General features: G+C 36.6%; 1 protein-coding gene and 1 non-coding gene across 2 annotated transcripts; both read right to left on the reverse strand.

Annotated features, from left to right (window-relative positions):
• Positions 1-1746: 1746 nt before the first annotated feature.
• On the reverse strand, positions 1747-1819 carry TRNAK-CUU. Its single transcript has one exon. It is a non-coding gene; the product is annotated as a tRNA-Lys (tRNA).
• Positions 1820-2239: 420 nt separating this feature from the next.
• LOC113780939 (methylsterol monooxygenase 1-1-like) lies at positions 2240-6873 on the reverse strand. Its single transcript, XM_027326727.1, has 5 exons — positions 6164-6873; positions 5503-5825; positions 3238-3385; positions 3106-3138; positions 2240-2681 (listed from the first exon to the last, which is right to left on the reverse strand). Exons 1-5 carry the CDS (start codon positions 6491-6493, stop codon positions 2601-2603), a joined length of 915 nt encoding a protein of 304 aa, XP_027182528.1. The 5' UTR covers positions 6494-6873; the 3' UTR covers positions 2240-2600.
• Positions 6874-17303: the final 10430 nt, after the last annotated feature.

The raw sequence follows: 17303 nt of genomic DNA on the forward strand, positions 1-17303 counted from the left end.
GATTTTACTGCTCCATGCTAACATATTATTATTGCATTTTAACTTGTCAGCTAAGAAGTAGCATTGACGTTTAAAATTCCACCTGGGCATCACTTTGATGTCACTTGATTCATGAATTATTAAATGTTAACTGCAGATCTATTACTTACAAATATTTTTGCTACTTAAATTCTCTGAGCTCCAACCCCTGACCTCCAAAATTGACCATATACTTTTGATTTGATTCACGCATTTGGGCTGAGAAACATCAGCATGTCAACATACACTTTTTAAAGTTGCAGCATATATATTTTCTGCCGAGAATCTTATTAAAGTCTGTTTGGGTCGTGGCTGACAGAAGAGGAGTACAAATGTACACTAAAGTCAATAAATAGTAGTAACACAAACGTCTGAGGGTTAATAATTTTCTTACTCTCCTTTTAGCTTTTTGCAATCCCCTTTTTTTTTAGTACAATACTTTTACAATTGATCCTATACTAGGGGAGAGGGGGGAGGGGGATGGAGATGGACCCAACTAAGTTATTGAAAATTCGGAAGGAACTATACTATCTTCGAAAATATTTCAAGAAATTCTCGATGGGAAGTGCAAGTAAGGGGTTTCGAACCCCTTATCTATTCAAGGAGGGACTTTTGTCCCTTTTCAGTTCTACATTAGCTCAAAAGAATACAAGGAGCTTCCTTGTATCCCCTTTAAATTGTTAGAAAATTCAATATTTTTTGTATTTTGCCTTTTTCTGAGCTATCAAAATGGAAAGTAGAGTAAGAGAAGGCAAAAGAGCAATGTAAAATATTCATCGGCCTATTTGAAAAACTCTCAAAACATGGTAAATTTTTAGAATTTTTTTTTAATGACACATCCTTGAGATAATATAAGAATCAATAATATGTTCCATCGGTGTTTCTTAATTCAAGAAAAAAAACTGAAAAAGTTTTCTCCTTTAACCAACTCCACACATGCACTTCATACTGTTTGGGCGACATGACTGGGGTCAAGCTGGAAAGTGTAAAACCAATACGCAGTTCACAAACAGGGTCTGCATGGAACTTTAAAAATTTTGAACCCGTGAAGCACTTCAAGTTTATTGAAGGCCCAATGGATATCCATAATACATGACGCTATACATTTTTATTTTTTTAAAAAGAAAAACAATAATAAGGGCGAGGATCACCAGTGCTGTAAAAGCTGGGTAAAATGAAAGCAACAAGGGAAAATTCAAAGTGGAAAATGTGAGAGCTTTCAAGCCAAATGAAGTTAAGGGGGCATCTGTAGATTTACATGCATCAACAAATTGGGCAAAAATACTCCTCTATTAAGTTCAAGCAAAGGACCCATTGAATAATAATGCAAGCCCATGTTGTACCCTGTTGTTTTACTCTTTTATTCCTTACACAATAGTTTGAAGGGTCTTCGTTGTTCGTACTAAGCATTAGCATATGGGAAAAATGGCTTGCCCTATTTCCGAGAAACATCCATTTATATTGCTGTCCTGCATGTATTAAATTCAAGTAGTCGCCACTGTTTTCAAGGGGAGGGAGGGGCTGGATGTTAAAGAGTAGATTACTGCTACTAGTACAACAGTAATTTTACTTTTGGCACTGAAAAAGGAGAAGTGGAGCAATTGCACGCAATTCTCAAGATCGAATGGCGCATCTTCTGTTCAACTACATACATAGGATGATAGGAGTTAGGACTAGTCGGTTTTATTACCAACACCTTCAGCGGTTCTCCGTAACAAAAAACAGAGACGCCCACCGTGGGGCTCGAACCCACGACCACAAGGTTAAGAGCCTTGCGCTCTACCGACTGAGCTAGACGGGCTTCTTGCGTTGTGCCCTTCATCCAGCATATCCTTTAGCAAGAGGAATAAGAGTTCGTCCAGATCAGTTGGCCTCAAATGGAAAAGAAAACTACCACCCTCAGCAGGGGCCTTTGTCCTTTCTACAACTATTGACGAGGTAACATATGGTAACAGATTCAGACTTTTACTACTTCTGCAACGCGCAGTGCATAATGCCAGATCTCTCTTGGCATTTGTTTAAATTTGATTTTGATATCAGTACACTCTTCGTTTCCTTTATGTGTCATATTTCTCTTCACACCGGATCAAGAATGCCTTCAGAGGCAAAATAGGGGAAATTTCGCAGCGATGAAGGATGTTAAAACATCCTTTGAGAAGGAGGAGCTAGCACATTCTAAGACCAGAATGGCATATTTTGTACATTACATGAGCAAACACCCTAAACGAATGCAATGTTGCTTGGCCAGCATAGATTTAGATAAGAAGTTACTGCACCATAACAAAGTTCATGCACCAGAGAACTAAACCTAATGCGCCACTAGAATCATGTTGAGGGAAAGCAGAAACAGAAAGAAAGGGACAAACTAGGCTATACAAAGATCACAATTCGGAAGGTTACTCAATCCGCCCTTCAGAAACAGTGAACCATCTAGTCTTTCAGTAGATTCAGTACTGCGAAAACAATGGATGAGGTCACCTCAAAAGCTTAGGCTTTAAATACTAGGGACTAACAGAATGCATACTGGAAAAGGAAAACATTGCTAGAAGGGCTTTTCTGCTACTCTGATATCCCATAACTAGTCAGTCAACTTTCAGACTTTCTGAAGAGGTGTCGAAGGGGACTCCATATTGGTCACCATCATTTCCCAATCCATCTCGTAGCTGAACAACATGAACAAAGAATCCTGTCAAACTAGACATCCGACCAATAGCAATTAACCAGATGAATATAAACCAGGGTGATTCTTAGAGTGTAACCAAAAGAAAATGCACCAATGCTTATTAAGAACCATGATGAGAATAACTTAGACACAGAGGCAATAAGTGCTGGAAAAACAAATTAACACATATTGTCACTTTAAAAGATTAATATAAGTAGCAATTCGCTGACTCATCTTCAAGCTAATACGGAAAACCTACTCTCCACAATGATATCAGCACTTCTAGACTTTATGCCCAAGGATCACAGGATAATGTAGAAAGATAGCTACACCAAATCTCTAGGCAATTTTTTTGAGTATGGACCCAAAGACCATTTCAATACATGCTACATGGAATAGGCCAAGAAAGAAAATTGACCAATTACCTGCTGGAGGACTTTCTTCTGATAGCGGTATCCCTATTGAAGAAAAGCAAAGGAGTATTATGGTGTTAAAATACAACAAATCTGGATCAATGAAAAATAATCCTAATGAGGTCAATTGAATTCTAGAATCACCTTGTCTGTCCCATAAATGTAATCACAGTAGGTGAAAACTGAAGCAAAATTGCTTTGGCTTAGGCCACCGACATAGTGATGGTAGTCATGGTAGTCTGAACCACCATAGAAGGGTATATACTTCGTAGGAGTCCAGGGGAGGTCATACCTGCATAAAAATTTTGTGATGAAAATAAGTTATAAGACATGCCGTGGGTGATACCTAGGAGCCTTTTCTAGGTAAAATTAATCTAAGCATACGCAACAGGATATGTAAAGCAGCATTTGCAGAATAGGATGCACATCCCAAAGTACTAATTATACAAGAAAAAGCCCATAACTGTAGTCGGAAACGGAATAACTTGTCAAAACTGATAAATCATCCAAGATATTGTCTTGCACTAATTAAACATATATAACATATGCAATGTAGTCATGCCCTGAGGACTCTTCCAGTCATGAAGGCTTGAAGATACATTATGTGTAGCCACTCCAAGACAAGTAAGTTAATCGAGTATAACAGTTCAATGCTTGGTGTAATCCATGTAAATTTTAGAGCATTGTAGTCCATGTGATCACATAAATCATGCTTGTCTCCCTCACCAGGAAGATGGAGAACAAGTATTAAAAAAATGACTGAAAGCATGTATTCATCTCAATTTCTTTTTCTTGAAGTGATAATAGACTCCTTACAGTAGCAAATCCTGACATCAAAAGTTATGTCAATCCAATTATAACTTTAGTATAGGTCTTCAAAGGCATACATTAGATACAAAATTCATCTACTTAGATTCTCATTTCACCAAATCAAAACATATGTTATTAATCAAAACTGTGATAAGGAAACAGTCATTCTATGCAAATTAAGTGAATGAAAATTTACTGCACTGAAAAACCTTTAAGCATCATGGTTCCTTCAAAGGCTAATATGCAGTTCATAAGTTATTAGAAGCACATTTTCTGTTGTTTAACCTCTTCTCTGTCTCAACTGGGTTCAAATTATTACATGCTGTTCTTCTTAACATAGATCTTAACACTACCTTAGTACATCTTTTAATTTATTCCAGGTGAGTAACTTGAAGCACCACCGCCTAACTTCTAAGAAATTCATCTGTAGCTTTTAGATTCAAAACAAGTTGATTAAGTCCAAGTAGAGAAAACCGTATGAAGATTAGCCTGTACATATGAAAAAGAATTCAAAGCATCATCTGTATATATGATTGCCCAGTTTCAAAAAAAAAAAAAAGATTGTCCCGTTTCTTAAATGTTTGTTTCAGAAAACTAGGGTCTTTTTTGGCACCTATTCCACATTGCATCCTCATGTATATTGATGCCAAAGGTGGTCCATTGATCTTATACATGCTAAAGCATTCAATTGTATAGATTCAAAAACCAAGATTGATCTACCATTGACGAGCACAAGGCAAAAATGTGGGCCAGAGTAATAGTAAGAGCACTTTAATATGCAATCACAACATATCCTACATTAAGGTGATTGCAACATTTTTCCACTTTAGAAAAACTGCATACTAAGGCATCAAATAAAAAGAATGAAGAACTTCTGCACCAAGATCAGTCATAAATTATCATAGAGAATTGTGGAGGATATACAAAAACACCAAGAAGTGTATGCATGACATCTTGAATTCCTATTTGCACTCAAGTTTTGCCAAATAGAACACTAAAAAGTTAATGCTCTATTACACGCATAAATTTGTCTAAGAGAAATAATTTTTATAGATTTTGCAACACTGCACTGCTCAAGTGGACAAGCCCATGATGCAACTTGAAACCAGACAGTGCAATCCTCGAGTGGGTGAGTCCATGATGCAACTAATTTATTTTGATGTTTAGATTTAATTCACGATTTCACTGAACAATCAATCCAGAGAAAAGAAAAGGCTAAAGAGACCCTTGAAAAGGGAAGTGAAAAGAAAAATCAGAAAAAAAAGGGAAAGATGTTGCAGCTAGGGTTCATAAAATAGAGAACAAAAAGAAGACACCTTAAAAAATCAGAATCCTTCTCCTCTAGGCAAAAAGTTCAGTTCATTGTCAATGATCCCACCAATTCACATTTACTTTACACGGATAAGTTCTAATCCTCAAAAGCAAACAGTTAAAAAGAAAGTGACCATAGCACGCTGTTAACACATCATTATGGTCAAATTAGCCAATAAAATCAACAACGATAATGACCCTTAATCAACCAAAGCTCAAAAGTGAAAAAGAAATTAACTTTCTAGCACAGTAGCAAAGGTAAGTAAGAAGAGAGCATGCGTGCATTACCCACTGTGAGTCTCAATGGCCTCAATCTGCCTCAACGCGATCCACAACCAAAATGTAATCATATGCCCTGGGACCAGGGACGGCCCTAGGAAAGCTGGGATCCCGAGGATCAAAACCTCCGCCCAATGAGCATACGGCGCCGCAAATCCAATCGGCGCAGTGTACTCGTGGTGAACCTTGTGAATTTTCTCATAACCCCACTTGCAATGCAAGAATCTGTGGATCCAATAGTTGGTATAGTCTTCTATCATAAAATACATCGTCAATTGAGCTAATATTTCCCAAACCGATGGCAACGGCAAGCTAGTCCTTATCCCAATCATCTATTGAGACACAAAAAAAGAATAAGTTCAGTTCAAAGTCTGCATACATCGAGAACAACCAAGCATAGAAAACATCGAAGGATCATCCAATGAATCAGACATAGTCTAATGGTAGTTAAGGGTTCAGTGTTTCTCGTCTTAGCAACAAAAAAAAAAAAAAAGAAACTCGATCTTCACCATCCCCATTCCCAAATTCACAAGAATCCCTCCATCAGAGAGCAAATAATCATCATACCAATTGGATTCTTGAACCCAGAGAGCAATCACAGATTCCCTGCATTGTGAAACTCATTGCAAAAAAACTAAGAAAAAGATGAAAAGGGTAGAGGGAAAAGCACCTTAATAGAGGGATAGGAGAGAAGTTGAAGAGGGCCGACAACAATGACGAACATGCGCATGACAGATTTGTAGCAGTTGAAGTAATCAGAGAGGGAGAGCTTGACTTTGGGCTGAATTTTGTAAGGCTGGACAGAATTTCTGAAGAAGAATTCAAGAATCAGATAGTAAAGAGGGACAAGTAAGAAAATAAGGAAGAGGAAAATGATGTTGTGGCAATATAGAAAGTAATCGGATTTGTTGGCGGAATAGTTGAACCAAAGGGTCTCCGCTGCCGTTAGGCCTCGGCCTAAGGCGGCTTCCGCCTCGTGGATGTAAGTGTATGGCAACATTATTCGATGTAGGGTGGCGGGGAGAGTGAGGAAATGGGTTGACCAAGAGGGGTAAATGTCTCGGTGCTGAGGTGGGGCGAACACTACTACTATTAAATAGCGGGGGTGAGCTGTGTAGTCTGGGATTGGGGGGATAGGGAGGAACTGGGAAGTGTTTTGTTTTTTGTTTCGTTGGTTTGTTTGTAGTGTCGGGGGGTGTTGGTTAAAATATGCGGGAAAAGCAGCTTAGGGAGAATATTCAAACGGTGTGGAGTGGTGAAGATGGTGGCTGAGTCAGTGATCGACTGTGTGTTGTGCGTGTAAGAGAGAGAACGCTCAACACCGATGACTGAACTGCAATACTGTGAAACCGGAGAAGGGAATATTCGGTTTTCCCTTCTAGGCGAAAGGATGGCTGGGAAACTGATGCCTAGTTTGGGGTAGAAAAGAGCAAAAGGCCAAAAAAAAAAAAAAACCAAATGTGGTTTGAGAGTTGAAGTTGCAAAAAAACTAGAGTGATTTTGGGTATATATACCAGTAAATATCTGTCTAATAGATATGTAAGGACAAAATGAGCATAAAAAACTTCATAGGGTTTTTCTAAATTTTTCTTTTTTTTCCACCCACGTCTGGTCAAAAAACGTTTCGAATTGTACATCAGTCCAAATTATTTGGTTTCTATTCTTTTCTGTCCCTCAAAAACTTTCAACAAGCAAAAAAAAAAAAAGAAAAAGAAAAAACTCTTTTCTTTTACTTAACCATCAACGCATGTAAAATTCTCTGTCCTTCGTCCAATCAAAGGTGGGAAGTGATTTCTTAAATTTCAACACAAGGACAGGTGCATGATTATAAGTAGGTTACTGTAATGAAGGTTCTCTGGAACATAAGTTTTGGGCTTTCATTTCCTGTGGAAGTTTCAATTCAAGCAAATATTTTGTTGGAGCATGAAGTGAGGATAGTGAAATTGTGAGTACGTGGAGAACAATAGAAGCAAAAAGATGCCTATAAATCAAGGGGGTGGGCACCAACTCACTTTATGAAAACAATAGGACAAAGCTTAAACCCGCAGGTAAATATCAGTGCACCAGAAGTAGAATATAGTAGAAAACAAAATTTTGCAGCAATTATGGTGTTAGGTTGGGATTTTTTTTCCCCCCATATGACCATTATCGGATTGACTGCTTTGCGTGGTGGGTTCTTGTGCTACAAACTAAGAAATTCTGTAGTTTTGAATTGACATTATTGTCATCTTTTAAGTAATGTGTGGACTGATTGTCATCTCTTTAGAGTTTACCGCTACAATCATGTTCCAAGACAAGAGTCCTATGAAACTACTAACCTTGTTTGGAAAGGGTTTTTCTATTAAAAAAAAAATTCTATATTTCTCGTGAACACATTTTTCAATCACCTTTTTATCTCTCATATATCAAATCGCTACAATACATTTTCTACAAAAACTTTAGAAAATTTATATATATTCTCATAAGGATCATGCTTGTTAAATTTCAGCAAAAAGTGAAGATTTTTAAAATATTTCGTTAGAAATGCCTCAATATATGCAAGGTAATTATATCTGAACATTTCGTTATACATGTCACAATATATGCAAGGTAAATATATACGAACATCCTACACAAAGTCTTTGTCCATATCTAGTACCATAGATCTGAGGCAATTATACACTGAATTTTCTGTTTATTCAATTTCTAGGCTCAGAATTTTTTAAGATTTATAAAACGTCCATTAGTAGTAGATATTGATATATAATAACAAGATGTTACTTGAAACTCCTGTCTGATGTTAACGTGAGGACGGGGAAGGATGGATTGAATACAATAAGGAGAGGGAGTGTAATTAAAAGGTTTCAAATTCGAAACTTTTCACTTACACGTAACATAAAAATGTTAACGTGAGAACTAACTACAGTATTTGTGAATGATGATCTTAGAAATCATAGTAATGATCGGAACCAAAACTACTAAAACTTTTTTCTTTTTTTTTAAAAAAAAAGAAATCTCTACTGATACTTCTACACGCATGTCTAAAGTTCATAGAATCTTGTTACAGAGAAAATGACAAAATGTTAAACCTGACGGTTGTACCTTAGACATATCTACAAAATTTGAGTCCGTCGGAAACGATAGATATGATATATTTGGATCTTGTGACCGACACAAGGTTCAAGAATTGGGTTATGCCTTTCGACTTTTGGAGTGACTTTACTGTTAGGATTGCCATTTTTAAGAGTTTTTGTAGAAAAATATATTGCAGCGATTTGATGTATGTGAAATAAAAAGATAATTAAAAAATGTGTTTACTAAAAAACGAAAAAAATTTTCTTTTCGTGTGTTCATTGCCCCAGACTCAAATGTGCAGGCAGCCAACTAGCCAAGTGCTTGGCTAATCATGTGTTGGTTTTTGCACGAAAGTTGATGTTCATCATAAGTTTGATGATCCACCAACTGTCGAGTTCAATGAGGATTGAGGATTATGTTTCATGAATGGCAAAGTGAGAAGAATTACAGCGGATTTGCACAACAGGCGGCTCTTCACCTAAACCTTCTTGGTGTTGAATTTTCTGGAATGTTTTGAGGACCACAACCTCATCATATTTGAGAAGGTCCCAATATGATGCTTTGAAGCTCTACGTAGACATATTTTGTGGTTTTCTATTTCAACCATTTGCTGTTCATTTTCTGGTTTGATCACCAATTCGTAACAAAACGTAGGGAAGCCAAATTGGCTAATATGGATTAGCTATTCTCCAAATGAACTGCCCTTTTGATATTCTTGCGTAGAGGTTAGGTTGACATGTAATATTTGACTTAGAATAGAGTATTTAAGAATTATCATCACATGATTTTGGATATTAAACCAATTATTTGCAAACATCCGCGAAATATACGGTTTCCAATTGGACCACATTCCTGGAGCCTTCAATCATGACCATAAATCTATGTGCTTCCTTCATAATTTCTGTCAAAAAAAATTCTTTCTTTGTTTTTTTAATTTTTTTGAATTATTCACAAAATGTATCTCCAAGAATGGGAATGAGTAATGATGAACATCAACATGTGATTCATTTGTGACCTACAGCTTCCCTTTTGATAGACATATATTTTTTTTTTTGGCCCACGTCAGGTATAAAAATATTACAATATTGGCATTTTTGTGCCAAATGCAAGAAAAGGATCTTAAGATAAATCAAAGGAAAATTTCCACCTTTTCAGACCAGGCATGCTCCAACTTACTACAATCTTTTAGAATCATCAAGTCCCCACAATTGAACCGGTTACAATTTGCTTTTTTTTTTTTTTTTTTTTTTTTTGTGGTTTCATGGGCTATTTGTACTTTTTTAATCATAATCACATGCTAATTCACTCACATCAATCTCATCATTTGTCTAATTGTCTTCGTCTTAAATCTCTTTTGACTTAATCGTAGTGCAGGTTTAACTTTTGGCCTCCAACTGCACGTACGTATATTGGATTTGGCTTTTACTTTTCCTATCAGCGAGCTACTGTGCCATGATCAGTTTTTGGATCTTAAGGTTGAAATGAGAAATATTGAGCATCAAGAATAGACCTACTTTTTGAGGTCAGTTTACCTAAATGAGATTTAAAAAAAATTATGATATTGACTAATTTTCTTTAGATCCTCATGGAAATGCCTTGTAAATATTGCTTAATGTTAGTGCATATCAATTTTCACTTAATAGAACACTACAAGAACTTGACAAGTGAGATGATGCTCTAGTCACAGACGTTGGAAACTTAGGCCCCGTTTTGAAATTGTAGTGCTTTTGATAAAATAAAATAAAAAAAAAACACTTTTGGGTGTTAAAAGTACATTCGAGGCGTTTGATGAACACCATTCCATAAAATTATGAATAGAGTTTTTGGTTTTAAAAACGTTTTTAGCAAAAGTTCAAATATGGTGCTTTTATAATAGCTTTGGTGTTTTAAAAAATAAAATATTAAATTTGATTATTTTATTCTATATTATGAACTAAATAAAGAGATAAATATATTTAAAAAATTTTAAATTATACATTACTCAATACAATAATTACTTATTGAACTATATATCTAAACAATATACTAAAAGTCACTTATTAAACACTTAATAAGTGTTTTTATTAAAATCTCTATTGATGAAGTATTTTTCATAAACTATCATCGCAACTCCAAACAGGCTCTTGATTAGATAATGGGATTTGGAGCCTGTACAGGTTAAATTTCTGTCATACGATACGATAGAAAGCAGTTGTGGTAGAATCATTAGCATAAAGAATTGATGAACTAAGTGAAACTCGTGCTCATTTTACCACGCTTAGTTCTCTTTATGGATAACCATTATGCCATGTTGAACACCCATTAATTATGGCTTATCCAGTTATACTTATCAATTCTAATTCATGCTTGCAATTAAGAAAAGTCACATAAGTAAAGTTCAAAACCTAAACTGAAATTTCCATATGGGTTTAGACTTTCGGATACAAGAAGAACCATCATAATTCTATCAAACCCTCATATATCGTTTGGCCAGGCTCCTCAAAGGCCTGAAAGAAAAATTGTAAAAAGTGAACAAAAGATGTGTCACTACTACTAATTACCAAAGCAGCTTTTATTGACTCTACTGCGAAGAATGATCAATAATCAGCTTTTAAACGGAAATATGTGCAAGAGGAGTCCCACACATCGACTTCTGATCATTGCTAATGCCTGCTGCCATGGATACAAAATGTGATCATATATGGCAATTCACAAGTCATTTGTGGTTATCCACATTCCGCAAAGTTGGTTTTGTTTTTCTATCAATTATACAGCTTATAGATCCTCCCCAAAAAGTAAGATGCACCATTTGATTTTTAGTTCGAAGTGCTCTCTTTCAAGTGAACAACCAATCTTGTTTTGCTTGACAACCTACAAGAAGTACTTTAAATAAATGATTTTTCTTCAGGTTTAATTAAGAAGATAACAAATTCTTCATTTATAATACTTTGTTTGAATTTCCAAATGGTTTGACAAAACTAAAGAATTTCTAATGGAATTACCGTACATTCAAGCTATCAATCCAAGTGTTTCTTAACTAGTAGAGGATTTTTTTGAAAAGGGTGCACGTCAAAATTATGCTACGTGAATATACGTAATTACAATTATGGCGTCCCTGCATTTAGACATTTTTTCAAAAGAAAGAAAAAAAAAAAAGACACCTGAAACCCTTTTAAACAGTACCCGTTGGACCCCTCTTAGTCAAACAAACCGATTAATGAAAAAAAAATAGAGAAAAGAGTGAAGCTTCAAATGTTAAAAATCAATTAGCTTACTTAAATTTTCTCGAATTGCTCTGCCTAGTTGAGATTTTCTTCATTGATTGCCCTTCACGATGTTGTTTTGGTTTCCATATTTAGAGGTACCACCAATTTATTAAAAAAAAGGTGCATTATGTTCGATATTGCTTGACATAATGCCAGACCCTCATGCTTGTTCATCTGGTGACGGTGTAACAAAATACTTTCTCCTGAGTTGTCTCGATGGCATTTTGTGATGGAGACATGACGAAAGAAGGGCACCTTGCAGGGGAGACCTTTTGGCATGGCAAAGTGAACTGCGATCCAATGATGTAAAGTAGCAGTGGAAAAGCCTCTTTAGGCTAAGAAGAAAGACTTTGAATAGGAAAACATTTCTGCAGTTTGCACTATGGAGTACACATTGCACAGAGAGATAGCCCAGAACCCAATTGGGTGGCGATGACGACCAAAAGGAGAATGTCCAGATACGATCAAAGATCTGTAAAATCATGGTTGTGGACCAAAATCCTAGTAATCTATGAAGAAGTCGAGGGTCCCGTCACATGATCGAGTTTTTGTTTGTGGGCAATGGTGATGTGATTCTTGCAGAAGTCTAATCATGTAGAATGTTGACCCCTTGATGAGATGAGATGAGATGAGAGAACCTTTTGCCCTTTATATTTTTTGTCCTATCTCCTTCCTGCTTTGGCTCCTCGAAATTTTCTCGTATTTCTTTTAACCTTTTCTCTTTCCAGTTTCCCCTCCTTGTAGTCTACTCCTCCTGTTCCTGATTCCGAGAGCTAGGATTGAGGGCAACTTCGCAGTTGCAGGTGCAAGTGCAACCAACCGTGCAGCTAAAAGAACCCGACTCAAACTTGACTGATAATCTCATATCTTGATTGTTCGAAAATGAACTAGAGCAGCTCGGCATAATTTGGGTCGCTGATATCAAATTTGAGATCAACATCCAAATTCAATTGGACTACTATATATATATATCTGATTCATGGCAGTCTACTGACTGTATGGTGCGGTTGTAGTTGCTATTTGCATGCAATTGCACCTAAATCTTTCCTTCCCCAAAAGTTTGAATAATCACACTCGCTCATGTTGCAGTTCTCCTTTTACTCTACTATGCAACTTACAGAGGACTTGATCTCATCAAATCAATGAAGCAATCAACTCAAATAATTGATTCTTTACAAATGTTGCTATCTTATCAGGTTTAATTCAATCCGGTATGCTGATCTGTTATTTCATCATAACTGGGTTAATAACATCAGAAAGGTATGCAAATATTTGATGAGCCAGAAAGAAAGGAAGACAGAAATATAGTGGGATCTCTGAAACTAAAGGCAAAGAGAACCAAGCTTGGATTGGAAGGATTGGGCTTCTATAGGGGGGTATTCACCCTAACCAGTGATTTCCAAACAATTGGCTGCGAGGTTAAGACAACACAATCGGTTTTTTGCTTTTTGCGGCGTTAGACCATGAAAACGGTTGGAATTGACGAAGAGGGATCCATGCGGTAATTGACAAAGGTATCACTTTGCGTTACGCGACGTTCACGGAGGGACTTGGATTCCATAGGATAGGAGAGTCCATTCATGAGAGAGGTCAATCATCAACTTTCGACACTTTATCTATTTAAAGTTTTAATTTGGCCTCTCAATTAAAAAAAAAAAAATCAGATTTTTGATCAATTGATCCATCTTTACCATTAGATTCGCTAGCTTTAATAGAAATAGACGGAAGGATCAAATTTTGATTTTTTTTTTCTGGCTGAAATGAGATTTGAAATAGATATCGAGTCCTAAATTGATAGTTAGAATAGTTTAGAATTTTCGAAATAGTTTATCTTTATTAGATTTTTAGATACGTTACTTATCCGACGCCAGTCTAAAACAAGAAAAAAAATTATTTAATATAAAGATAAAAACTCGAGACATACTAATTTAAAGTTTTAGGTCAAGATTAATTTTCTACACACATATTATTAGATCTCTCTGGCGGCCATTATAGGTATTCTCCCTAATACTTTTTGAAGAGGCTTGTTTCCTGATTAGATCTTTGGGGAGTACTTTAACATAATTGAAGAAATGGCTGATCGTGCCTGCCATGCGAGAAACTTGAGTTTTAGATGATGTAATTAATGGTCTTGTTGATTTAATTGCTTCACTCACTCCCGAATATAGCTACTCCTGTTGCCAATTATCCCTGGCACCATTTCCGTAGGAAACAGTAGTAGGCTGCTCCCTGGGTTGGGAAAAGAAAGCAAAAAAGAGGTCCAGCTACGTGCTATGATCAAATATCTCCACGCAAAATCTTGGAAATGTCCTCATCACATTGGTGAAGAAGAGAAATTTGTTTTTGCTACGTAAAATCCTCTCTGCTAAGGCCTTAGAATTTTCAACACTGTGGGGGCTGGACCAGGACCTCCACAATTTGAATTTATAAGCATGCGTACATTTATTTCTTCCTCATCCTTCTAAATTTCAGCTTTTTCATCACATAAAATTCTCTGGAAAAAGGAAAAAAAAGAAGGAAAAGAAGAAGATGGGCTCCATTTCCAAAACACTAGTTTTCTTCTGCTTGTCCTTGGCTGTAATTATAATGGTCACCCGAGGTGCGGCTGCTGTAGAAGAAGAAGCCAAGAACCTTGAAGCTGAAGGTGGATACGCAGTGGTGTACCCTGATGGAGGAGGCCATGGTGGAACCAGCGGTGGCCGTGGTGGCGGTGGCGTTGGATATTATTTCCAAGGTTGCAAGTGTTGCGGCCGATTGCGTTTCAGCAGAAATTGTAGATGCTGCTGATTTGATTTACGAGCCTCTGAAATTTAACCAAAAAAAAACAATGTACTAAGTGGATTGCTTCAACAGGCTCACCAATTGTGGTGTGGTACTGGAACTTTTACTTTTCAGCGTGGAATACAAATAAGAGCTTCATTTTCATTGATGTAATCCGCTGCAGGAACTTTAATAAGTTGAATATTTTCGATTACACGAGTGCGTAATTACAAGCCTCTTTCAATCTGTTTGTTTCGGCAGAAGTTTTTTCTTCTTTGCTGCTGTAAGGCCCTTACTTTCCCCCCGCTCTTGATTCCCGGCCCAAAGGCTTATTACGGTCAAATTATCTCATTGCAATCAAGTCCATTATTGACACCTAATGCTAACTTGTAGTTCTTCCGTCTCATTGAAAGTGTCATATTTTCCGTTTTTGACTGTTTCAAAATATTTATCGTATTTGACATTTCTAACTACTTTATACTCTGAAAATTTTCCTTATACCCTTCATTAATGATACAGAAAGACAAATGTGATGGAATTGCTTTTTACTTTTTACATTGACCAGCACATGATTAAGGGCAAAAGTGGAACAAAAGAAAATTTTTTTTTATGAAGTGTACTATACATAAAAAAGCACGTATCCCCAAACATGACTAAATCTATAGATAGAGGGAGTAGTATTTAATTTTTTATGGGCTTAGGGACTGGATCAAATTATAATGCTGAGATCTTGGACTTGACTGGAGCCAATTGTTTTGGGGAACATCGATTAGGCCTTACCTATTTGGTCTAGCTCAATAATCAAATGATTTTAGATTCCAAGGTATACCTCGGGCGCAAAATCACAGTAGTTTTAATTATGGGTATGATCCGAAATGTAAAGTACATCTGATGATTTTTTAAAAGTAAAAAAAAAAAATTATAATCTATAATCTATCAAAATTAATTTTAATTATCTTTTTATAATCAGATTGTGTATAATATAAAACAAATGAGAACGAGGCCTATGCTTAAAACAGAAGAGACCAAGGCCTATCCTTTTTAATTTTTAATTGGTGTTTCGTGAACCCTCCTTTTCTTCATGGGCCAGATTATATCCACGGTTTCAACTGCAGTGCTGTCCCTATTCCCTATTCTTATGGACCCCGAACGAGCGGAGTTTTGCTAGGCCCAAATATGAAGGGCCTTATAATTCGGTTACCAAATCAGAAACACCGTTGTACGACATATCCAAAAACTTTAACCCAAGTTTCATGATCTGGCCCAAGTTTCATCAACCCAACTTTAACCAAGGCCTATCCTCTTATAGTTATGGTGTGCAGCTATAATTTTGAAACCACATAGAAAAGGAAAAAACATATTGCAAAAATATCAAGATGGTGAAAAGGTGCATCTTATTTAGGGCAATGTAGCTTTTAATAATGAGCTGCATGATATCTTCCTAAACTTGACAAAGAATACGAGTTATTTTTACCCGAATATACTTATAATACATTTTGTTCGTATTTACTTTCCAAAATATTATTGGAGTAGTTTTTGACTGTTTTTAAGTTTTTTATAGAGTGTCAAATATGGGGCTTATTTGAAACCTGAGTTTTTTGGAAGTTTGTCTAAAACTTTACTGTAGTGCACTGTAGAAGTTTTTGTAAGGTGAAAAACTTTTTTTTCCTTTTTTTTTTCTTTCTTTTTCTCTTTCTCTTTCTTTTTCTTTCTTTCCTTTTTCTTTTCTTTTCTCTCTTCTTCTTTTTCTTCGTCTTCCTTCTCCCTCCCCCGTTACCTCTACCTTCCCAGTTCCCAGCAGCCATGGCCCTACCATGTTTTTTCTTTTTCTTTTTCTTTCTTTCTTTCCTTTTTCTTTTCTTTCCTCTCTTCTTCTTCTTCCTTCCTTCCCCTTCCCTCTTCCCTCGCGGTACCAGACGAACCAGCAGCCCCTCTCCCCAAATTTTTTTTTCTTTTTCTCTTCCCCTCTTCTCCCTCTCTGCTCCCCTCTCCCCCTCTACTCCCCTTCACCATCCCCTCTCCCTCCCAAAGCAGAGAACCAGCAGCCATGGCACCTACAATTTTTTTTTTTTTGCTTTTTCTCTCCCCTCTTCTCCATCTCCCTCTCCCATTCTCCTCCCCTTTCCTACTCCCCTCCCCTTCGATCTGGTACCGTGCGACCAGGTCGCAGCTAAGGAAGCGGGAGGGTGGCCAGGGAGGGGAGGGAAGAAGAGGGGGAGGGGGAGAGGGAGGGGGAAAAAAAAAAGGGGTAGGCCGGCGCCGGAAACAGCGGCGCAGGTGGTGGTGGTCGGCGGTGGAGGGGTGGTTGGCGATGAAGGTGTGGTGGATAGGGGTGGGGGAGAAAGAAGAAGAAAAGATGAAATTTTTTGTGTATTAGATATTTTGAACTGTGTAGGTTATAAAATTTAATAAGTTTTTTTGGATTCCTGTAGTTAAAGTTGTTAAAAAACTAATAGCTAAAAAACTTGGCCAAAAAATTCGGTTCCAAACAAGCCCATGATACAAGAGTGTTTGGATAACAAATTTTTTTAAATATTAGGTCTGTTTGGATTGTAAGTTATTTGGAATTATTTGGGATATTTTAACTGTAGCACTTTTTGTGATGTGATGTATATGAGATAAAAAAATATTGGGAAGATAAAAAGGTGTATTGGAAATTGTAAAGATGATGTAAGCAAATAAAATTGGGGAAATATGAAGCAATCCAAACAAATTTCGCTTTTATCACAAATATATGTTTTAATTCATATT

The sequence above is a fragment of the Coffea eugenioides genome, chromosome 8, assembly GCF_003713205.1.
Source record: "Coffea eugenioides isolate CCC68of chromosome 8, Ceug_1.0, whole genome shotgun sequence".
Taxonomy (NCBI): domain Eukaryota; kingdom Viridiplantae; phylum Streptophyta; class Magnoliopsida; order Gentianales; family Rubiaceae; genus Coffea; species Coffea eugenioides.